This window comes from Cherax quadricarinatus, chromosome 26 (genome assembly GCF_038502225.1).
Source record: "Cherax quadricarinatus isolate ZL_2023a chromosome 26, ASM3850222v1, whole genome shotgun sequence".
Classification (NCBI taxonomy): domain Eukaryota; kingdom Metazoa; phylum Arthropoda; class Malacostraca; order Decapoda; family Parastacidae; genus Cherax; species Cherax quadricarinatus.
This window is the reverse complement of record NC_091317.1, coordinates 19,844,235-19,869,197: the sequence shown is the minus strand read 5'-3', so window position 1 is coordinate 19,869,197 and position 24,963 is coordinate 19,844,235. Positions and strand designations below refer to the sequence as shown.

The following is a 24,963-nucleotide window of genomic DNA, read 5'->3' as shown; positions in this document are numbered from 1 at the left end:
AGACCACACCAAGTTGGGGGTGGTACTGCCACCTATTACTCCAATGGTCATTTAGAGAGAATGGATCAAAGTAGAATGACATGGAGAGCGTATAAATCTGTAGGAGAAGGAAGGCGGGGTAGGGGTCGTCCTCGAAAAGGTTAGAGGGAGGGGGTAAAGGAGGTGTTGTGGGCGAGGGGTTTGGACTTCCAGCAAGCGTGCGTGAGCATGTTAGATAGGAGTGAATGGAGACAAATGGTATTTGGGACCTGACGATCTGTTGGAGCGTGAGCAGGGTAATATTTAGTGAAGGGATTCAGGGAAACTGGTTATTTTATAAAACCGAACTTGAGTCCTGGAAATGGGAAGTACAATGCCTACACTCTAAAGGAGGGGTTTGGGATATTGGCAGTTTGGAGACATATACAGTGGACCCCCGCATAACGATTACCTCAGAATGCGACCAATTATGTAAGTGTATTTATGTGAGTGAGTTTGTACGTGTATGTTTGGGGGTCTGAAATGGACTAATCTACTTCACAATATTTCTTATGGGAACAAATTCGGTCAGTACTGGCACCTGAACATACTTCTGGAGTGAAAAAATATCGTTAACCGGGGGTCCACTGTATTGTGTATTTTTATACGTATATACTTCTAAACTGTTGTATCCTGGGCACCTCTGCAAAAACAGTGATTATGTGTGAGTGAGGTGAAAGTGTTGAATGATGATGAAAGTATTTTCTTTTTGGGGATTTTCTTTCTCTTTGGGTCACCCTGCCTCGGTGGGAGACGGCCGACTTGTTGAGAGAGAAAAAAAAAAAAACTATCATGTTGTAACACCACTTGCTATATATAGTGATAAATATACAGAATACATTTTGAAAATTTTACTACAAAAAACCTTAAGACTCCTATGACAATTGGTGCCATTTACCGGATGCCTGATACAAACATCACAAATTTTAACAATAAATTAAAGACACTGATCACAAACACCCAAATCAACAAGCATCACCCTTAAATCAGGGATAATCACAGACAGCACTACTGACCACTACCCCACCTTCCTTTTAACAAACACTGGTAAACAATCACTGGAATACAACAAGGTCTCTTTTAGACTCCACGATGAGGCTTCAATAAGTAAAGTCAGAACAGACCTAGGTACAACTGACTGGCCTACAGAATTCTCCAAGGCAAATGGTACCGATGATTGGATAGACACATTGCTAAAAATGCCGGGAGCAATGGGCTAGTAACCCCTTCTCCTGTAGACATTTACTAAAAAAGAGAAGAAGAAAAACTTTACAAAACTGGGATGCTTAAATGTGCGTGGATGTAGTGCGGATGACAAGAAACAGATGTTTGCTGATGTTATGAATGAAAAGAAGTTGGATGTCCTGGCCCTAAGCGAAACAAAGCTGAAGGGGGTAGGAGAGTTTCAGTGGGGGGAAATAAATGGGATTAAATCTGGAGTATCTGAGAGAGTTAGAGCAAAGGAAGGGGTAGCAGTAATGTTAAATGATCAGTTATGGAAGGAGAAAAGAGAATATGAATGTGTAAATTCAAGAATTATGTGGATTAAAGTAAAGGTTGGATGCGAGAAGTGGGTCATAATAAGCGTGTATGCACCTGGAGAAGAGAGGAATGCAGAGAGAGAGAGAGAGATTTTGGGAGATGTTAAGTGAATGTATAGGAGCCTTTGAACCAAGTGAGAGAGTAATTGTGGTAGGGGATCTGAATGCTAAAGTGGGAGAAACTTTTAGAGAGGGTGTGGTAGGTAAGTTTGGGGTGCCAGGTGTAAATGATAATGGGAGCCCTTTGATTGAACTTTGTATAGAAAGGGGTTTAGTTATAGGTAATACATATTTTAAGAAAAAGAGGATAAATAAGTATACAAGATATGATGTAGGGCGAAATGACAGTAGTTTGTTGGATTATGTATTGGTAGATAAAAGACTGTTGAGTAGACTTCAGGATGTACATGTTTATAAAGGGGCCACAGATATATCAGATCACTTTCTAGTTGTAGCTACACTGAGAGTAAAAGGTAGATGGGATACAAGGAGAATAGAAGCATCAGGGAAGAGAGAGGTGAAGGTTTATAAACTAAAAGAGGAGGCAGTTAGGGTAAGATATAAACAGCTATTGGAGGATAGATGGGCTAATGAGAGCATAGGCAATGGGGTCGAAGAGGTATGGGGTAGGTTTAAAAATGTAGTGTTAGAGTGTTCAGCAGAAGTTTGTGGTTACAGGAAAGTGGGTGCAGGAGGGAAGAGGAGCGATTGGTGGAATGATGATGTAAAGAGAGTAGTAAGGGAGAAAAAGTTAGCATATGAGAAGTTTTTACAAAGTAGAAGTGATGCAAGGAGGGAAGAGTATATGGAGAAAAAGAGAGAGGTTAAGAGAGTGGTGAAGCAATGTAAAAAGAGAGCAAATGAGAGAGTGGGTGAGATGTTATCAACAAATTTTGTTGAAAATAAGAAAAAGTTTTTGGAGTGAGATTAACAAGTTAAGAAAGCCTAGAGAACAAATGGATTTGTCAGTTAAAAATAGGAGAGGAGAGTTATTAAATGGAGAGTTAGAGGTATTGGGAAGATGGAGGGAATATTTTGAGGAATTGTTAAATGTTGATGAAGATAGGGAAGCTGTGATTTCGTGTATAGGGCAAGGAGGAACAACATCTTGTAGGAGTGAGGAAGAGCCAGTTGTGAGTGTGGGGGAAGTTCGTGAGGCAGTAGGTAAAATGAAAGGGGGTAAGGCAGCCGGGATTGATGGGATAAAGATAGAAATGTTAAAAGCAGGTGGGGATATAGTTTTGGAGTGGTTGGTGCAATTATTTAATAAATGTATGGAAGAGGGTAAGGTACCAACGGATTGGCAGAGAGCATGCATAGTTCCTTTGTTTAAAGGCAAAGGGGATAAAAGAGAGTGCAAAAATTATAGGGGGAGAAGTCTGTTGAGTATACCTGGTAAAGTGTATGGTAGAGTTATAATTGAAAGAATTAAGAGTAAGACGGAGAATAGGATAGCAGATGAACAAGGAGGCTTTAGGAAAGGTAGGGGGTGTGTGGACCAGGTGTTTACAGTGAAACATATAAGTGAACAGTATTTAGATAACGCTAAAGAGGTCTTTGTGGCATTTATGGATTTGGAAAAGGCGTATGACAGGGTGGATAGGGGGGCAATGTGGCAGATGTTGCAAGTGTATGGTGTAGGAGGTAGGTTACTGAAAGCAGTGAAGAGTTTTTACGAGGATAGTGAGGCTCAAGTTAGAGTATGTAGGAAAGAGGGAAATTTTTTCCCAGTAAAAGTAGGCCTTAGACAAGGATGTGTGATGTCACCGTGGTTGTTTAATATATTTATAGATGGGGTTGTAAGAGAAGTAAATGCGAGAGTCTTGGCAAGAGGCGTGGAGTTAAAAGATAAAGAATCACACACAAAGTGGGAGTTGTCACAGCTGCTCTTTGCTGATGACACTGTGCTCTTGGGAGATTCTGAAGAGAAGTTGCAGAGATTGGTGGATGAATTTGGTAGGGTGTGCAAAAGAAGAAAATTAAAGGTGAATACAGGAAAGAGTAAGGTTATGAGGATAACAAAAAGATTAGGTGATGAAAGATTGGATATCAGATTGGAGGGAGAGAGTATGGAGGAGGTGAACGTATTCAGATATTTGGGAGTGGACGTGTCAGCGGATGGGTCTATGAAAGATGAGGTGAATCATAGAATTGATGAGGGAAAAAGAGTGAGTGGTGCACTTAGGAGTCTGTGGAGACAAAGAACTTTGTCCTTGGAGGCAAAGAGGGGAATGTATGAGAGTATAGTTTTACCAACGCTCTTATATGGGTGTGAAGCATGGGTGATGAATTTTGCAGCGAGGAGAAGGCTGGAGGCAGTGGAGATGTCATGTCTGAGGGCAATGTGTGGTGTGAATATAATGCAGAGAATTCGTAGTTTGGAAGTTAGGAGGAGGTGCGGGATTACCAAAACTGTTGTCCAGAGGGCTGAGGAAGGGTTGTTGAGGTGGTTCGGACATGTAGAGAGAATGGAGAGAAACAGAATGACTTCAAGAGTGTATCAGTCTGTAGTGGAAGGAAGGCGGGGTAGGGGTCGGCCTAGGAAAGGTTGGAGGGAGGGGGTAAAGGAGGTTTTGTGTGCGAGGGGCTTGGACTTCCAGCAGGCATGCGTGAGCGTGTTTGATAGGAGTGAATGGAGACAAATGGTTTTTAATACTTGACGTGCTGTTGGAGTGTGAGCAAAGTAACATTTATGAAGGGATTCAGGGAAACCGGCAGGCCGGACTTGAGTCCTGGAGATGGGAAGTACAGTGCCTGCACTCTGAAGGAGGGGTGTTAATGTTGCAGTTTAAAAACTGTAGTGTAAAGCACCCTTCTGGCAAGACAGTGATGGAGTGAATGATGGTGAAAGTTTTTCTTTTTCGGGCCACCCTGCCTTGGTGGGAATCGGCCAGTGTGATAATAATAATAATAATAAAAAATTGCTAAATAGACTACTTAGACTATATAACAAACTTTGTCCCATAAAAATGAAACAGATTACGAATAAACGGCTAGGTTGCCCATGGCTACCCAACAGCATACTAAGATCCATTGATAAGAAAATCAGTATGAAAAACAATATAGACAAGGATTAATAAACAGAGTTATTGTCAAACAATATGCATCATCACTTCCCAAATAATATGCACAATACTTAAGCATATAATGAAGGAATGACTGAGGTAGAAGTAACAAATTGTTATGAGGTAAAAGCCACTGAGGAGTGACACAAGTTCACCCAACACAATGAGGTTCCATACAATGCATCTGCTTACATAAAATGCCAAATAAACAAGACTCAGAATGCAATTTGGCTTGTTAGTCAAAACCAAACGAGGTATTTATAGAATTAAGTACAGGTAAAGGTATGGAACAATGTAGGTATAATTTACCAAGTAAAATTTAGACAAAGCTCATGTTATACTTAGTATTTTGGACAGGACTTACATAAATACAGAATTCTGATTTGAATACACTCAAAAGTAAGACAAAATGAACTGCTTAAATAAATGAAACAGATAAAACTTCAAGTTACAGGAAGAGCAAAACCAAAAATTTTTTTTTTTTTTTTCAACAAGTCGGCCGTCTCCCACCGAGGCAGGGTGACCCAAAAAAGAAAGAAAATCTCCAAAAAGAAAATACTTTCATCATTCAACACTTTCACCACACTCACACATTATCACTGTTTTTGCAGAGGTGCTCAGAATACAACAGTTTAGAAGCATATACATATAAAGATACACAACATATCCCTCCAAACTGCCAATATTCCAAACCCCTCCTTTAAAGTGCAGGCATTGTACTTCCCATTTCCAGGACTCAAGTCCGACTATATGAAAATAACCAGTTTCCCTGAATTCCTTCACTAAATATTACCCTGCTCACACTCCAACAGATCATCAGGTCCCAAGTACCATTCGTCTCCATTCACTCCTATCTAACACGCTCATGCACGCTTGCTGGAAGTCCAAGCCCCTCGCCCACAAAACCTCCTTTACCCCCTCTCTCCAACCCTTTCGAGGACGACCTGTACCCCACCTTCTTTCCCCTATAGATTTATATGCTTTCCATGTCATTCTACCTTGGTCCATTCTCTCTAAATGACCAAACCACCTCAACAACCCCTCTTCTGCCCTCTGACTAATACTTTTATTAACTCCACACCTTTTCCTAATTTCCACACTCCGAATTTTCTGCATAATATTTACACCACACATTGCCCTTAAACAGGACATCTCCACTGCCTCCAACCGTCTCCTCGCTGCTGCATTTACCACCCAAGCTTCACACCCATATAAGAGTGTTGGTACTACTATACTTTCATACATTCCCTTCTTTGCCTCCATAGATAACGTTTTTTGACTCCACATATACCTCAACGCACCACTCACCTTTTTTCCCTCATCAATTCTATGATTAACCTCATCCTTCATAAATCCATCCGCCGACACGTCAACTCCCAAGTATCTGAAAACATTCACTTCTTCCATACTCCTCCTCCCCAATTTGATATCCAATTTTTCTTTATCTAAATCATTTGACACCCTCATCACCTTACTCTTTTCTATGTTCACTTTCAACTTTCTACCTTTACATATACATGTACAGTGGACCCTCGACCAGCGATGGCATCGATTAACGATAAATCTGACTAGAGATACATTCTATCGCAAAAATTTTGCCTCGATTAGCGCTAAAAAACTCGACCAACACTATTCGTTCCATCTGAGACGCGTCCACTTCTGGCCAGTGTTTACAAGCCAGCCAGCCACCACGGTCGCTTCCAAGCATACAATCGGAACATTTCATATTATCAGAGCCTTTTTAGTGATTGCACCTGCAAAATAAGTCACCATGGGCCCCAAGAAAGCTTCTAGTGCCAACCCTACAGCAAAAAGGGTGAGAATTACTATGGATATGAAGAAAAGAGATCATTGCTAAGTATGAAAGTGGAGTGCATGTCTCCGAGCTGGCCAGGCTGGACACAAAACCCCAATCAACCATCGCTACTATTGTGGCCAAGAAAACGGCAATCAAGGAAGCTGTTCTTGCCAAAGGTGCAACTATGTTTTCGAAACTGAGATCGCAAGTGATAGAAGATGTTGAGAGACTGTTATTGGTATGGATAAATGAAAAACAGATAGCAGGAGATAGCATCTCTCAAGTGATTATATGTGAAAAGGCTAGGAAGTTGCATGACGATTTAATTAGAAAAATTCCAGCAACTAGTGGTGATGTGAGTGAATTTAAGGATAGCAAAAGTTGGTTTGAGAGATTTAAGAATCGTAGTGCCATACATAGTGTGATAAGGCATGGTGAGGCTGCCAGTTTGGAACAAAAAGCAGCTGAAAAATATGTGCAGGAATTCAAGGAGTACATAGACAGTGAAGGGCTGAAACCTGAACAAGTGTTTAATGGTGACACTGACAATGTTGTGAAACACTTTAGGAATGTCATAAAGGAACGGGAGGTACAGGCCTCTATGGGCAGGTATGTTGTGCGACAGAGGTCCAGTGACTCTCAAGCTGGTCCTAGTGGCATTAAAAGAAGAAGGGAAGTAACCCGGAAAAAGGACTTGCCACCTCAAGTCCTAATGGAAGGGGATTCCCCTTCTAAACACTAAGACCATCAACACTCCCCTCTTCCCATCCCATCAATCATCACCAGACCTTCAATAAAGGTAAGTGTCATGTAACTGTGCATGTCTTCTTCAGTTTGTGTGTATTAAAATTAATATTTCATGTGTTAAAAATTTTTTTTTCAATACTTTTGGGTGTCTTGCACGGATTAATTTGATTTCCATTATTTCTTATGGGGAAAATTAACTTGACCAACGATTATTCTGACTAACGATGAGCTCTCAGGAACGGATTAATAGCGTTAGTCGAGGGTCCACTGTATATATCTTTCTTTCTTCTTTCAACACACCGGCCGTATCCCACCGAGGCGGGGTGGCCCAAAAGAAAAAACTAAAGTTTCTCCTTTCAAATTTAGTAATATATACAGGAGAAGGGGTTACAAGCCCCTTGCTCCCGGCATTTTAGTCGCCTCTTACAACACGCATGGCCTAGGGAGGAAGAATTCTGTTCCACTTAGAACATAAGAACATAAGAAAGGAGGAACACTGCAGGAGGCCCGTTGGCCCACACCAGGCAGGTCCTTTACAATTCATCCCACTAACAAAACATTTGCCCAACCCAATTTTCAATGCCACCCAAGAAATAAGCTCTGATGTGAAAGTCCCACTCAAATCCAACCCCTCCCACACTTCCCCATGGAGATAAGAGGAAATAAACAAGAACAAGAACTAGAAAGAAAATAGAAGAAAACCCAGAGGGGTATGTATATATACGCTTGTACATGTATGTGTAGTGTGACCTGAGTGTAAGTAGAAGTAGCAAGACGTACCTGAAATTTTGCATGTTCATGAGACAGAAAAAAAGGACACCAGCAATCCTACCATCATGTAAAACAATTACAGGCTTTCGTTTTACACTCACTTAGAAGGATGGTAGTACCTCCCTGGGCGGTTGCTGTCTACCAAGTTACTACCTAGGACAAATATATATATACGTATATATATATGACCACATCATGAGGAGCCAGTCTATCAGCATCCTGTCGGCCAACATTGAAGGTATCATTACTAATGTTGGAGAGCTCACACATAGTTTTGTGAACACTCGACATGATAGCTGTTGTTGAAACATTTTTGGATGACAGGACTCCAGAAAATTTTGCAAGAATTGCTGGCTACACCTCATGGATGAGAAGAGACAGGCAAGGCCAAGGAGGAGGTGTTGCTGTGTGCTTCTCTAAAAGTGTTCATGCCCAGCACATTGATGTTGCCACCCCTACGCATCTTGAAAAGATGTTCTTCAAGCTATGCATAAACACTAGTACCTCTGTACTAGCATGTGCAATGTACAGACTTCAGTGGCATCATGCAGACCCCATCAACTTCCTAATGAAAAATATTGACTCCCTTCTGCTACAACACAACTGTCAACATATCATAATTGTTGGTGACCTCAACCAACACCTTATACAGAGGGACTTTGATGACCTTCTTGCAGTATTTGACATGAGAAACTTTGTTGATTTCCCTACTCACACCTCTGGCTCCTCCCTTGACCCAGTAGTGAGTGATCTGGCAGAAGGTATAGTCACTTGTCAACCCCTCGGCTACGTTGGATTGTCTGACCACAAGGCTGTTTTTACGACACTTAAGATCCCAACAGAACGAGGTGAGGAGTCCACACGCACAACCTGGTTATGGGAAAGACGTAATTGGCAAGCCCTTTGCTCTGAGCTCGCCACCACCGATTGGAATGCTCTTCTCCAAGGGGATGTTGACAACCAAGTGAAAGCCTTCACTGGACACATCCTTAATCTACAACAAGAACACATTCCTCACCAGCAATATGTGACAAAGTCTACAGATCAGCCTTGGTTTGGCTTTCGTTGTAGAGAGGCTGCTACTGCTAAGTACAAAGCATGGCGAAGGTATAAGAGACATCCAACCACCTATAACAGGAACTTGCACAGGCAAGCCCGTAGGCATATGGGTGACGTTCAAAAGTGAGCCATTGCTAAATGGGAGGTGTACACTAAAAGAAAGCTAGCATCAGGTAGGGTAGGCTCCAAAACCTGGTGGTCAAGGACAGACAAGGTTATCTGCCTGATGAACTCATTCCACCTCTAAATCAACAGGATGGGACCACCTCTACTAGTAGTCAAGAGAAGGCGGACCTCTTTGCTGAACACTTTGCTACCAAAATGCAAGTTCCTGATCCAGCAAAGGACCCTCCTTGGCTAGCTGCAAGAACTGTGTCAAAACTGTCAGTGGTGACAATAAGGCAGGAGGAGGTGCATTTCCTTCTTAAATTGCTTGACCAAGAAAAGGCTGTGGGCCCAGACAAGTTGAGCCAAGATTGCTGAGATGTGCAGACCAGCTAGCAGCACCTCTAACTTGCATCTTTCAGCACTGCCTAGTACAGTGTAAATGGCCCTCTCTATGGTAAGAGACAAATGTAGTCCCTGTTCACAAAAAGAAGAGCAGAGCAGAAATCAGCAACTACACACCAGTGTCACTCCTGTCAATCACTGGTAAGATCCTTGAGACAATAATCTCAAGACAAATGACAGAGTTTTTTGACTACCACTCACTACTTTGTGATCGTCAATATGGCTTCAGGAAAGGTTACTCTGCTGCTGATCTGTTGTTAAACCTCTCCACTAAGTGGCACCAGTCACTGGATGAATCCAAAGTCAGCTGTGTGGTAGCACTGGACATTGCTGGCGCTTTCGACCGGGTGTGACACCAGGGCCTCTTAGCAAAACTTCCAGCACTGGGAATTGCAGGCTCTATGTTACATCTCCCCAGTGATTACCTTCATGGTAGATCTCTAAGTGTAGTTCTCAATGGAATGGAATCAGCAAGACATCCTATTGGGCAAGCGTTCCTCAAGGAAGCGTACTGGGACCATTGTTACGGAATGTCTACTTACACGACCTTCTTCATCTCATCCCAGAATCACATGCATATGCAGACGACTGTACACTGACATTCACTTATCCAAGAGAAGAAAGGCCAGCCGCTCTAAGCTACATCAATCACCAGCTGAGAGCTATATCAGCTTGGGGAAATAGATGGCAAGTAACATTTGCACCTGAGAAAATGCAAATGATGATCATCTCTAGGCACCATGATGGTAATGCTGGTGCAGCAGTAAGGATGAATGGGAGGGTGTTGGCACCTGGAGAAGTTGATATCCTTGGGGTGAAATTTGACTCCAAACTAACCATGAAGAACCATGTTGTAAATCTTGCAAACAAGGCAGCCAGGAAGCTTACAGCACTTCGCCGTATCTCACATCTGCTTGACAGTAGGGGTTGCAAGATTCTGTACGAGGCACAAGTACGCTCACACCTTGAGTATGCTCCACTTTCTTGGTCTGCCTGCCCCCCCTCTCATCTGCAACTGCTTGACAGAGTAGAGAACAGAGCAAGATGTCTCATCTCTCGCCTGCACCAATCCTGGATACATCTGTCATTTCAGCAGAGCCTTCAACACAGGAGGGATGTGGGTGGCCTTACTGTTATGTACAAGGCCAATACTGTCAAAGTACCACACTTGGATCCACTTCAAGGACAGCGTGAAGCAAGCTTCTATACCACAAGATGGGCAGAAAGCAGCAACTTCACTCTGGCTGTACCCTTCTCCAGAACATCACTTCATCTGAGATAATTTATCCCCAGGATGATTTGAGTATGGAACACATTCATACAGCATTATGATGTCAATGGGAGAAAGTAAGTTGATCTGATGAAAATGCTGGCCCACAGATGGCTCCAACTTCGTCCTGTTCCCTACTTGCATATTTCGTAACAATAAAAATGTTTTCAAATGAGCTGATATAGGTAACAGCTCTTAGCTTGTCAATAAAGTTAGGAATCCTTAACCTGTAAATAGCTTGTCAATAAAAGTAGGGATCCCTAACCAAACCTTGTCAAAACCTGTGTAAAAAAAAAAAGAGAGAGAGAGAGAGAGAGAGAGGAGGGTGAGGAAGAGAGAAAATTTACTACATGCAGATAATTGAGAGTGGACACATTAAAAGGCATTTTGAGGAGAGCAAAAAGGACGTATAAATATGGTGTAGAGGTAAGAAGGGTAGTGGTTGTCCCAGAAAGAGCTGGAAGGTGGGGGGTACAAGAGGCTTGGGGATTCAGCAGGCTTGTACAAGCGTGTTAGATATGAGTGAAAGGAACCAACTTGTTTTTAATGGTTGTACTGGAGATAAATGGTACAAAATAGTTGTGCTGTTGAAGTATGTTAACTTTAATCAAGGGATTCAGGGAAACTGGTTAGCTGGACTCAATTCCTGAGGGTGGGAAGAGCAGTGCCTGTACTCTTAAGGATGGGTGGGAATATTACAGTCAGAGGGTAATCTGATGTGGTGTCAGCACACTTCTGGAAAGATAGTAATTGAACGAGTGATAGTGAATGCATTTTCTTCCCTGTGTTACTCTGCCTTACCAGGAGATGACCATCAAGTTAAAAATAAATTTCTCTTTATAAATCATTAATGCAACATTCATCCTTTATTTCCTTGAAAACAATAATGTTTTTAATTTGAGAACATACAAAATTAGAAAATATAAATGAAACTATTAACTAGCCAACTTCTCATAAATTGTTTAATAGTAATTTATGAAAACTGTAATAATGAATCTGAAATTTTAGCATTTTTCACTAGGACAGCTCCACATAGTTGAAGCTTAGATGAACCTACTCTTAATCCAGCGAGATAGGCAGGTCCACCATCAGTAACACGAGAAATGAAAATGCCCTCATCGTCTCCTTTGTAAGGTGTTGATCCCCGCCCTCCTGCTATAGAAAGACCAAGACCACCAGTTGTCCGTTCAACGTTCACCTCCATTCTCTTCTCCTCAACAACAACAGAGGGACCAGAGTCTGAGACTGCAAATAAAGTCATTTTAATATAAAAAACAAAATAAAAACAAAATACATCACAATTTGCATATTTGACATCATTACTTTTGAAAAATTGTGATAATCATGGGACATTAATTTTTGGGGGTTAAGTACAAAGCGTGCATACAATGAAAATTCACTGAAACTTTTAAGAAAAAACAAAAAGTTAATTAAAATAAAATGCCTAAAGCATAGTAGAGCAATTAAAAAAAAGATTAAAGCAATAGAGTACTAACAGATAAGAGTGTATATATGAATGCATGTTTGCATATGCAATATGCATGTAAAATACAGTACATGTATCTAAACCAATCTAGAAAATGACTGACAGAAGATTTCAAAGTCACCTTGGCAACTCGCAGCACAGACCTCTGGCTCTATTCGGTTATTCACCTCAGTTGACTAAAGACCTATCAATGACACAGAGAACATTTAATCTTTTATATGGACATAAACCTTGCTCCTCCATGTTGGAGGACAGTGATTAGCATTACTTTTGCTTGGCACACTGACTATGTTCATTAGGGAGGGTTTGTTCAGTGGGTTTAGCTAAACTAACAGTGGATTCAGGTGAAGCCTTCTCTCATAGTCCGGTGAGAGTTAAAACTTCTGCACTTTGGATGCCCCTTAAATGTGCTCTAGCCAGACTTACTTATACAGAATGTTTATTCAGAAGGGAGCTTGAACTACATTTCATCTCAACCATCCACTCTCAAGCAATTCATGGCTGATATCCATACACAAGTTGAAATGGCAAGTGACAGTTCTCATTCCCAGTAGGATACTCAACCACAAGCCTTCACATATACACTCTCAAATCAAAGCTAGATAGGATATTACAGTGCATTAAAAAACCTTAAGTACAGTGAACTTAACTTGTATTTTCAATATTATGCAATTTAAATTTAGATTTTCATTTCCAATAGAAAAGCACCCATTTCCATTCATCAATTCTCTACATGCATTCACACCAATGTGTCTAACAATTTAGCTTTATACATTGCTTATCCCAAGTGTGACCTCAAAAAAGTGTAATCTCAAAAATGTAATCAAATATCTGTTAAAGAGGGTGTGTAAAAGAAAGATGAAAGTGAACGTAGATAGGAGTAACATGATGACAGTATCACATGAGTTAGGTAAAGAAAAATTAGATATCACATTGGAGGGAGTATGGAAGAAGTGAATGTGTTCATATATTTGGGAGTAGACTTGTCAGTGAATGGGTTTGTGGAGGATGAGGTAAACCAGAGACTTGATGAAAGAAAAAGGTTGGGTGGTGCAATGATGTATCAGTGGAGACAAAGAACGTTATCTATGAAGGCAAAGAAGGGAATGTGAGTATAGTGGTATCAACACTCTTTTATGGGGTGTAAAGCATGGGGTGTAAATACTGCAGCAAGAAGGAGGCTGGAGGCAGAGATATCATGTTTAAGGGCAATGTGTGGTGTAAATATTATGCAGAGAATTCATAGTGTGAAAATTAGTGTGAAAATATTATTCAGACGGCTGAGGAGGGGTTGTTGAGGTAGTTTGGTCATTCAGAAAGGATGGAGCAAAATAGGATGACTTGAATGGTGTAGTCTGTATTATTATTATAATCAAAAAGTAGCGCTAAGCCACAAGGGCTATACAGCGCTACAGGGTAGGGAAGGAAGTGAGGGTATTGGATGGCAGAAGGGAGGAGGGATGATCAGTAGGTTACAGAAAACAGCGGGGCAGGGGATAGTACGGGGGTAGAGGGTAGCAAGAGATTGAAGTAGAAAGGGCTGAAGGTATCAGAATTTGTGAAGTAAGTCAGTTGTTGTCAAAAAGTCAATGAGAGAGTCTGGATGAAAGGTGGGTCCAACAGTGAGAAGGGAAGGTAGAGAGAGAGCAGCAGAGCGAAGACGACGACGGAGGTAAATTCTGCGTGCTCGTTGATAAAGTGGGCAGTCCAACAGAATGTTGCTGACTGATAATGGAAATCTGGCAATTCTCACAGAGAGGAGCAGGGCGCCTCTCCATGAGATATCCATGAGTAAGACGAGTATGGCCAATGTGAAGATGGGAGAGAGTAGTCTCCCAACCTCGACACTGGTGATAAGAAGACGGCCATTAACCTACACTCGGTTTAATAGATTGAAGTTTGTTGCCGAGCATAGTAGACCATCGTTGTTGCCAACGGGTGTGAAGTTGGGAAGATATTGCTGCAAAATAGTCCGTAAATGGAATACCTCTACATGAAACTGGTAGGTCATGTACTGCTGACCACACAGCAGTGTCTGCCTGTTCATTGCCCTGTACGTCAACATGACCAGGGACCCAACAAAAAACAATATCTTTATGCTTGGTAAAGATGCGGCGTAGCTAAAGTTGGATATGGAGGACTAAGGGGTGAGGTGTATCAAATTTCTGTACAGCCTGTAAAGCACTAAGGGAGTCTGAGAAAACCACAAATGATGACACAGGCATAGCTGCAATACGGATAAGTGCTGTAAGGATGGCATACAATTCAGCAGTAAAAATACTAGCCGAAGATAGTAAATGCCCTTGTACGACGCTGTCCGGAAACACTGCTGCGAATCCTACGCCGTCAGAAGACTTAGAGCCATCTGTGTACACAGCAATGGCATGAGAATGAGAGTGAAAGTGGTCAAGAAAAAGAGAGCGGGAAGCGACCGTAGACAGTTGGGCTTTCGAGCAAGGGAGAGAGAAAGAACAGACTCGAACAGCTGGAACTTCCCAGTGGGGTAGGGAAAAGTGAGATGCTACATGTACATAGAAAGGTGGTAATTGAAGAGAAGACGAGCGAATGAAGGCGAAGAGAGAAGGGACGGAGTAAACAGGGGCGGCGAACAAATAAAGAATGTCTACTAATATCAGTGACCATTCTATAAATGGAAGGATTGCGGAGATCATGAGAGTGTACATAGTAGCAAAGGCAATGGGCATCACGGCGATCGGATAAGGATGGAACGTTCGCTTCTGCATAGAGGCTCTTGACAGGGGAAGAGCGAAAAGCACCAAGGCATAAACGTAATCCTTGGTGATGAATGGGGTTAAGGCTACAGAGAGTAGCAGGAGATGCCGCTGAATAGATCTGGTCACCATAATCAAGTTTCGATAAAATAAGGGTGGAATGTAGGCGAAGGAGGGTTCGACGATCAGCTCCCCATGAAAGATGAGCAAGGGTTTTAAGAAGGTTCAGCCGGCTGTGACAAGTTGCCTTCAGAGAGGTAATGTGAGGTTTCCAGGATAACCTACGATCAAAGAGGAGGCCCAGAAACTTGACTGTATCAAGTTCAGGGATACGGGAGCCATAGAGGTACAAAGGATGATCGGAGATGACAGAGCGTCTAGTGAAAGTAATTTGGTGGGTTTTAGTGCTGGAAAATTTAAACCCATGTGTGGTGGCCCAATTGGAAACACGGTCGACTGCATGCTGGAGAGAAACTGTAATAAGGTGACAGTCAGCGCCTGCACAGGCAATAGCGAAGTCATCAACATAGTGTGATGACCAAATATTTGATGGAAGACTAGAGGCCAAATCATTAATAGCAAGGAGAAAAAGTGTTGTGCTCAGAACACATCCCTGGGGGACACCTTCAGCTTGGATAAAGTCTGGGGAGAGCACATTATTAACACGAACATGGAAATGCCTGTCAGTTAAAAACTTCTTAAGGAAGGATGGTAGATTGCCTCGAAGGCCTATGGAGTGGGCTTGGGCTAAAATATTATACCTCCAAGTTGTGTCATATGCCTTCTCAAGGTCAAAAAATATGGCAATAACTGAGTGGTTATTCGCAAAGGCATTACGAACATACGTATCCAAGCGTAGTAAGGGGTCTATGGTAGAACGTCCCTTACGAAAGCCATATTGACGAGTGGAGAGACTGTTGTGTGTCTCTAAATACCACACTAAACGTCTATTTACTAGGCGTTCCATCACTTTGCAAACTGCACTGGTAAGAGCAATGGGACGATAGTGGGAGGTTTCATGTCCCATAGTGCCTGGTTTGCGGAAAGGGAGAACAATGGCGGATTTCCACAGCTGTGGAAGAACTCATTGTGACCAAATAAGATTGTAAAGGCGTAATAGGACTGCAAGGGCTGACTGATGTAAATGTTGTAGCATACGAATATGAATGTCGTCGGGCCCAGCTGCTGATGATCGGCAAGCTGAGAGTGTTGCCTCCAGTTCTTGAAGTGTAAAAGGCACATTATACTGTTCTTCTCTGAGGGAAGAAAAGTCCAAGGGTGCTAACTCTCTGGCAGACTTTAAGGAAAGAAATGAGGGGCATAGATGGAGTCCCTGAGAAATACGGACCAGATGATTGCCAATTTCATTGGCAACATCTAGTGGGTTTGCTATATCAACACCGGCAACCCGCAGAACAGGAGCCGGGTCAGGAGAATATTTACCACTCAGTTTTCGTACTTTTTTCCAGACTGCACTCATAGAGGAAGCAGAGGTGATGGTGGAGACATAATCTCGCCAGCAAGTGCATTTAGCGTCACGGATGACACGGCGAATGATCGCACGCTTCTGCTTAAAATCAAGAAGTCTCTCTGTGGTTCTATTGTACCGGTACCTGCCCCATGCAGCGCGTTTCAAACGTACTGCACGAGCACAAGCAGGAGACCACCAAGGCACGCATTTCTGAGAATGCCTGCCCGAAGTTTGGGGTATAGAATGAGAAGCTGCAGTTAAAACGGAGGATGAGAAGAGGTGTAAAAGCTCATCGATGGAGGACGAAGAAGGAACCTCTCTAAAAACAGTTAGGTGTGAGTAAAGGTTCCAATTTGCCTGATCAAATTGCCAGCGTGGGATGCGAAGAGGTGGTGAATATGAAGGGGAAGTAAGAATGATTGGGAAATGATCGCTGTCATGTAAGTCCGGAAGAACAGACCAAGTGAAGTCTAATGCGGCGGAGGAAGAGCAGACTGAGAGATCGATGCAAGAGAGAGTGTGAGTCCGAGGATCAAAATGGGTGCGAGTACCTGTATTTAAAACATGGAGGGGGTGGGTGGCAAGAAAAGCCTCTAACTGAATGCCACGGGAATCACAGTGAGACCCCCCAGAGGAAATGGTGGGCATTAAAATCACCAAGTAACAGAATCGGTGGTGGTAATGACGAAACAAGAAAGGCAATATCTGGAATAGATAATGCCCGAGAAGGAGAGAGATATAAAGAACAGAGCGTATACCACCTATGCAAGTGGATACGGGCTGCTGTGTAATGCAGCGAAGTATGAACAAATAGCTGATGGTATGGAATATCAGTGCGTAGAAGAAGGGCACTTTCATTAAAGGTCCCATCAGGAAAAGGATCTGAAGAATACAATAAATTATAGCCTGAGATGGGAGAGATAACAGCAGAGTGTAATTTTGGTTCCTGTAAGCAAACACCAACAGGGGAAAACTGGGAGAGTAACATCTGAAGCTCACCCCGATTACCCCTGAGGCCGTGTATATTCCACTGTAAATAGGCCATGATTGGCAATGATAAAGATACCTGAAATCCACAGGTAAGGGTTCCTACGGACTAGAGGGGTTAGAAAAGTCCACATGCGGAGGCAGTGGAAAACATTCAAGCAGCAAAGGAACGGTGCGCTGTGAAGAAAGGAGTTGCGCACATGGAGTAGAGGAGAAAGAAGGAGCGGAGGGTGGATCAGTGTCCATTGATGGTTTGGTCTTTGCAATATATTCAGAGATTGCTTCAAGTGTTTCAGAATTCAGAGACGTCGTATGGGAGACAATATTGGAAATGGTAAGGGGAGGATGAGTAAAGATTGGAACTGTAATGGACTGTACCAAGGTAGGGGGGGGGGCGAAAGGGTGGAGGGAACTGGAGAAGCGTGGAAGGGGACAGAAGAGGCTGAAACCTGGGAGGTGGCAGAAGAGGAAGAAACTTGGGAGGGAACAGGGGAGGAAGGTAGAGTACGAGGAGGAGGGTGAACCTCTACACTTGTAACAGAGCCAGTGAGAGGGGGAGAACCAGGTATAGAGACAGGGAAGGGAAAATGAGGAGGTGGAAGATGGGTAGGAGGTGTTAACGGACCTTTTTTTGACTTTTGAGAAGTAGAGGGACAATTGGGAGGAGGTGTCATACGAGATCTCGTCGCTACTGAGGCTTGTGAGAGAAAACATGAAGAAGCGAGATCAGACTGAGACATTGAAGTAGGGACGTCTGAGCCGAGGACAGCAAAAGAATTAGCTACAGGAGTGACTATGGGAGAGGTAGCCACAGAGGGGGGTGCAGAAGATGGGATACCAGAAGTGGGGGGACGTTTTGAAACACGGGAATAAGAAACACGAGGTAGTCTCCCTTGGAGGCGGAGATGAGAAACTGCCATGGTATAAGGGAGACCTTCTGCCTCTTTGAGGTAACGGATTTCCCGCTCGTTTAAGTAGACTTGACAACGGCGAGAGTACGAAGGGTGAGCCTCATGACAATTAAGGCAAGAGGGAGGTCGATTGCAAGACGTATTAGAATGGTCATCGGCACCACAGACTGGGCATTCGGCGATAGATCTGCAATATTTCGCTGGATGGCCAAATCGCCAGCAATTTCTACACTGTTGCGGTGTAGGGATCACCTTTCGAACTTGTAACCGATGTCCTGCTACATAAAGTGAGGATGGGAGTTCACGGCTGTCAAAAGTTAAATGAGCCACATTGCTAGGGTATCGTCTCCGCCCACGGGCAGGAAGAACGTAAGTGTCTACCTTGAGGACTGGGAGATCTTGGAGTTCCAGCTGTTCAAGAATGTCAGTGCCACATGTCTGGAAATGTTGAACTATGGTATGGGGCAGAATGACGGTACCACTACAAGAATTGAGGGAATGATGCTTTTCAATAGTTACAGGAACATTATCGATATGGGAAAGACAAGAAAGCTCATGAGCCTGGGTAGCATTCTGTACGGTGACGATGCGCGTACCGCTCTTAAGAGCATGAAAAGAAATATCTTTACCAACATGGCGTAGGAGTGCCTTGCCAATACTGTGGTCAGAAAGATAGGCAGTAGAGGAAGTCGGTCGTAAAGTGAAGAATTTAGTCCATTGTGCAGTCTGAAACTGAGCGTGGAAAGGTAGTGAAGGACGTGTCGATCTTTTCTGAGAAGAACGAGAAGGTGGAGAAGTATCATCAGCAGGTAATTGTCGTTGGGGTTTAGGCATGGGACCAGAGTTGGTCCGACATGGAACGGGCCGGCGATTCGAAAATTGCCGCACCTTAGAGGGAGAGGCCGGAAGCATAGTCAGAGGAGAGCGAAGGTCAGATAAATCGAAGGAGTCAGTCGAGGCCTCAGTACCTGAAGCAGGTGAGGAAACAGCACCGGCGAGAGGTACAGAGGCATGAGGAGTGTCCAAAGAGTGGTCCAAAGACGAGGCGGGGTCAGAACGGGATGCGGTATCAAGAAGGGGCCTGGGGGCCCGGGGTAGCAGGTTCATGGACTAGGGCTGCCATGGTCAGGTTACTTCTTTCTTTTTGTTTTTAAGAAAAAAAAAGAAAGAAGAAAAGAAAATAAAAATAAAAAAAAAAGAATAAAAAAAGGGGGGACCGGGGAGGGATAGTTCCTAGGAGGAATGAAAGGGCCAGAAATCTCCCTCCGCGCCCAAGAGGACCTCAGCACCACAAGTAGCGCAGATGCAGCATGGAACCTGTGCCATACCCTACCCATCATGCCAGTAAACCGGCAATCCGGGATAGCAACCTCACATCTGCCGAGCTACCTCGGTGGACAAAAGAGAGGGCGGCCGGAAATCCGCCACAAAGCATACCTCCTTCGGCCACCACCCCTGGAATCCGAAAGGTGGCTTCCAGAGATACACCCGTCGCCCGAGAGACACCCAAAGCCACCCTCCGGGATACCGGAGAGGGATCAGGACATCCCCAGGCAATCCAGATTCCACGGCAAACTACGCCACCGCCAAGAACCTTAACGAAATGGGATGGACCCCGGTACCCTTTCCCCTACCTAGGAACTAGCGTGCCTGTGGGGAAAAAAAAAAAAAAAAAAGGCCAAAAAGGGAGGGGTGGGGAGGAGGAGGAGGAAAGGAAAAAGGGGAGGATGGGATAGGGAATGGGGTATTGGGGGGTAATTAGGTTCGGTCTGAGGAAGTAGACCGACAGGTCTAATTCCTCAGACCAAGAGCCTCTTCATCACGCCAAGGAGCCCCCCTTGAAGAGGTACAAGTCTGTAGTGGAGGGGAGGAAGGGTAGGGGTTGTTGTAAGAAAGGATGGAGGGAGTGAGTAAAAGAGGTTGTGTGTGCAAGGGGCTTGGACATACAGCAGGCATGTGTGAGCATGTTATAAAGGAATGAATGGAGACAAAAGGTTTTTGGGACCTGACGAGCTGTTGGAGTGTGAGCAGGGTAATATTTTGTGAAGGGATTCAGGGAAGCCTGTTAGCCAGACTTGAATTCTGGAGGTGGGAAGTATAATGCCTACACTTTGAAGGAGAGGTTTGGAATATTTGCCACTTGGAGTGACATTTTAACTGTCATATCTGATTGTCTCTGCAAAAACAGTGATTGCATGTGAATGATGGTGAAATTAATGAGTTTCTTTTCTTTGGGTCACCCTGTATCGGTTGCAGATGACCGATGTGTTAAAAAAAAAAAAGTTAATAAAAACAAATTTTCATTTTCAAATCTGTCACCACTGTGGGATGACATATGTGCTAGACTGTTGGAGTCATACTGGTAATTAAAAATCATGGATATACCCCCACCCCATTCTACATAAGTGGCAGCAATGCACTGATGTTCCACATTACCAAAACCTTTTGGGAGAGTTTTAAAATCAAGATTGTTAAACACATGGAATTAATATACAACACTTGCATAATCCAAGGCAACATGGATTTAGAACAGGTTTCTTCTACCTCTTGCAACTCTTGAACCTTCATGACATAGTCTTGGACATACTGTAAGACAAATAAAATGAAGATACAATACAAAAGACTTCATCAAGAATGATCATTATGCAATTGTGCTCAAAATCTGGGCAAAAACAATAAATGGAAAAATCAGTAGATAACTTTATTTTCTATCAATCAGACCTAAGAAAAGAAGAAATAGTAAACAAAAAAATTCAAAGGTCGCCACAGTAAAAGCTATTTTTCAAGATAAACTCTCTCCTCAAATCTCTTTTTCATCCTCATCTGACAAGAGCATATATCATTGCACTCTATGATCCTTTGCAAATAATACAAGAATTTTTTGACAGTGGCATCCACTAATCACACAGCAAATCTTCAAGATAATTTAAATCAGGTCTTCAATGGGTCATACAGACAAATTTCAACTGTATTACAATATGGAAAAAAAATAAGAATTATAAACTGCAACAGAGTATAAAACAAACTTGGATATTTTATAGAGTGGAAGATTAATGTGAGGGACTTAGAAGTGATAATGTCAGAAGATTTTACATTCAAAAATCACAAGACTGGAATATTATTGTACACTAACAGCCCCTTTTAAGGTAGGCAAAAACTGTAATCTGCAGAATGTGCCAAGAATCTAAAGTGACAATATAAATTCAGTCAAGTACCTAAATTTTTCAGATTGCCTGAAATCCCTTGAAATGTACTCCCTGGAACATGGGGAAAAAAGATACAGCAAAGGTACAATGAGTATACTTTGAGAACTTTTTAAATATAAAAGGACCGCCACTTTCTAATGCCCTACCTTTATACACAAAGGAATTAATGAAAAAAAAAACCTAGCCCTCTTCAGTAGAGTTTTTAAGTTCCTTAACCCTGTCACTGTTGTAGCCATTGAAATTAAAAGTACTGATAGTGTGATGATTTAAAAAAAAAAAGTCTTCTGAAATGGTAGAGACTTTTTCTGAAGGTGATGACAAAAAAAAAAAAGTTGGAAAACTTAAGGAGTTACGAAGATGCAAAACTGACAATCTGGAGGCAATTTGCATATCAGCAGTTTCACACACTAAGTCCTATTTTAAGCCACATTGGCAAAATTCCTGCAATTTCACTAGTGCTCCCTCTGTGCTATCAAATGAGCATGAGAAACTGCCCACTCAACTCCCAGAACTGCCATACAAGTGCACAGAAGTCAGTAATTTGGCCAGTTTTACACAATATTAACCCTTTGACTGTTTTGGTAGTATATATATGTGGATGTAGTGCAGATGACAAGAAACAGATGATTGCTGATGTTATGAATGAAAAGAAGTTGGATGTCCTGGCCCTAAGCGAAACAAAGCTGAAGGGGGTAGGGGAGTTTCGGTGGGGGGAAATAAATGGAATTAAATCTGGAGTATCTGAGAGAGTTAGAGCAACGGAAGGGATAGCAGTAATGTTGAATGATCAGTTATGGAAGGAGAAAAGAGAATATGAATGTGTAAATGCAAGAATTATGTGGATTAAAGTAAATGTTGGATGCAAGAAGTGGGTCATAATAAGCGTGTATGCACCTGGAGAAGAGAGGAATGCAGAGGAGAGAGAGAGATTTTGGGAGATGTTAAGTGAATGTATAGGAGCCTTTGAACCAAGTGAGAGAGAAATTGTGGTAGGGGATCTGAATGCTAAAGTAGGAGAAACTTTTAGAGAGGGTGTGGTAGGTAAGTTTGGGGTGCCAGGTGTAAATGATAATGTGAGCCCTTTGCTTGAACTTTGTATAGAAAGGGGTTTAGTTATAGGTAATACATATTTTAAGAAAAAGAGGATAAATAAGTATACAAGATATGATGTAGGGCGAAATGACAGTAGTTTGTTGGATTATGTATTGGTAGATAAAAGTGTTGAGTAGACTTCAGGATGTACATGTTTATAGAGGGGCCACAGCTATATCAGATCACTTTCTAGTTGTAGCTACACTGAGAGTAAAAGGTAGATGGGATACAAGGAGAATAGAAGCATCAGGGAAGAGAGAGGTGAAGGTTTATAAACTAAAAGAGGAGGCAGTTAGGGTAAGATATAAACAGCTATTGGAGGATAGATGGGCTAATGAGAGCACAGGCAATGGGGTCGAAGAGGTATGGGGTACGTTTAAAAATGTAGTGTTAGAGTGTTCAGCAGAAGTTTGTGGTTACAGGAAAGTGGGTGCGGGAGGGAAGAGGAGCGATTGGTAGAATGATGATGTGAAGAGCGTAGTAAGGGAGAAAAAGTTAGCATATGAGAAGTTTTTACAAAGTAGAAGTGATGAAAGGAGGGAAGAGTATATGGAGAAAAAGAGAGAGGTTAAGAGAGTGGTGAAGCAATGTAAAAAGAGAGCAAATGAGAGAGTGGGCGAGATGTTATCAACAAATTTTGTTGAAAATAAGAAAAAGTTTTTGGAGTGAGATTAACAAGTTAAGAAAGCCTAGAGAACAAATGGATTTGTCAGTTAAAAATAGGAGAGGAGAGTTATTAAATGGAGAGTTAGAGGTATTGGGAAGATGGAGGGAATATTTTGAGGAATTGTTAAATGTTGATGAAGATAGGGAAGCTGTGATTTCGTGTATAGGGCAAGGAGGAACAACATCTTGGAGGAGTGAGGAAGAGCCAGTTGTGAGTGTGGGGGAAGTTCGTGAGGCAGTAGGTAAAATGAAAGGGGGTAAGGCAGCCGGGATTGATGGGATAAAGATAGAAATGTTAAAAGCAGGTGGGGATATAGTTTTGGAGTGGTTGGTGCAATTATTTAATAAATGTATGGAAGAGGGTAAGGTACCTAGGGATTGGCAGAGAGCATGCATAGTTCCTTTGTATAAAGGCAAAGGGGATAAAAGAGAGTGCAAAAATTATAGGGGGATAAGTCTGTTGAGTATACCTGGCAAAGTGTATGGTAGATTTATTATTGCAAGAATTAAGAGTAAGACGGAGAATAGGATAGCAGATGAACAAGGAGGCTTTAGGAAAGGTAGGGGGTGTGTGGACCAGGTGTTTACAGTGAAACATATAAGTGAACAGTATTTAGATAAGGCTAAAGAGGTCTTTGTGGCATTTATGGATTTGGAAAAGGCGTATGACAGGGTGGATAGGGGGGCAATATGGCAGATGTTGCAGGTGTATGGTGTAGGAGATAGGTTACTGAAAGCAGTGAAGAGTTTTTACGAGGATAGTGAGGCTCAAGTTAGAGTATGTAGGAAAGAGGGAAATTATTTCCCAGTAAAAGTAGGCCTTAGACAAGGATGTGTGATGTCACCGTGGTTGTTTAATATATTTATAGATGGGGTTGTAAGAGAAGTAAATGTGAGGGTCTTGGCAAGAGGCGTGGAGTTAAAAGATAAAGAATCACACATAAAGTGGGAGTTGTCACAGTTGCTCTTTGCTCATGACACTGTGCTCTTGGGAGATTCTGAAGAGAAGTTGCAGAGATTGGTGGATGAATTTGGTAGGGTGTGCAAAGGAAGAAAATTGAAAGTGAATACAGGAAAGAGTAAGGTTATGAGGATAACAAAAAGATTAGGTGATGAAAGATTGGATATCAGATTGGAGAGGAGGTGAATGTATTCAGATATTTGGGAGTGGACGTGTCAGCGGATGGGTCTATGAAAGATGAGGTGAATCATAGAATTGATGAGGGGAAAAGGGTGAGTGGTGCACTTAGGAGTCTGTGGAGACAAAGAACTTTGTCCTTGGAGGCAAAGAGGGGAATGTATGAGAGTATAGTTTTACCAACGCTCTTATATGGGTGTGAAGCATGGGTGATGAATGTTGTAGTGAGGAGAAGGCTGGAGGCAGTGGAGATGTCATGTCTGAGAGCAATGTGTGGTGTGAATATAATGCAGAGAATTCATAGTTTGGAAGTTAGGAGGTGCGGGATTACCAAAACTGTTGTCCAGAGGGCTGAGGAAGGGTTGTTGAGGTGGTTCGGACATGTGGAGAGAATGGAGCGAAACAGAATAACTTCAAGAGTGTATCAGTCTGTAGTGGAAGGAAGGCGGGGTAGGGGTCGGCCTAGGAAAGGTTGGAGGGAGGGGGTAAAGGAGG

At 42.6% G+C, this 24,963-nt stretch overlaps 1 protein-coding gene across 14 annotated transcripts in view; it reads right to left on the bottom strand.

The window, feature by feature from the left end:
• The window catches only part of LOC128691673 (protein lap4), an 854,149-nt gene that overhangs the window by 405,590 nt on the left and 423,596 nt on the right, over positions 1 to 24,963 (bottom strand). For all 14 annotated transcript variants that reach the window (XM_070088850.1, XM_070088860.1, XM_070088857.1 and 11 more), the window contains one exon: positions 11,837 to 12,024. In XM_070088850.1, coding sequence (XP_069944951.1) covers positions 11,837 to 12,024 — 188 coding nt within the window. The remainder of the gene's footprint in view (positions 1 to 11,836; positions 12,025 to 24,963) is intronic.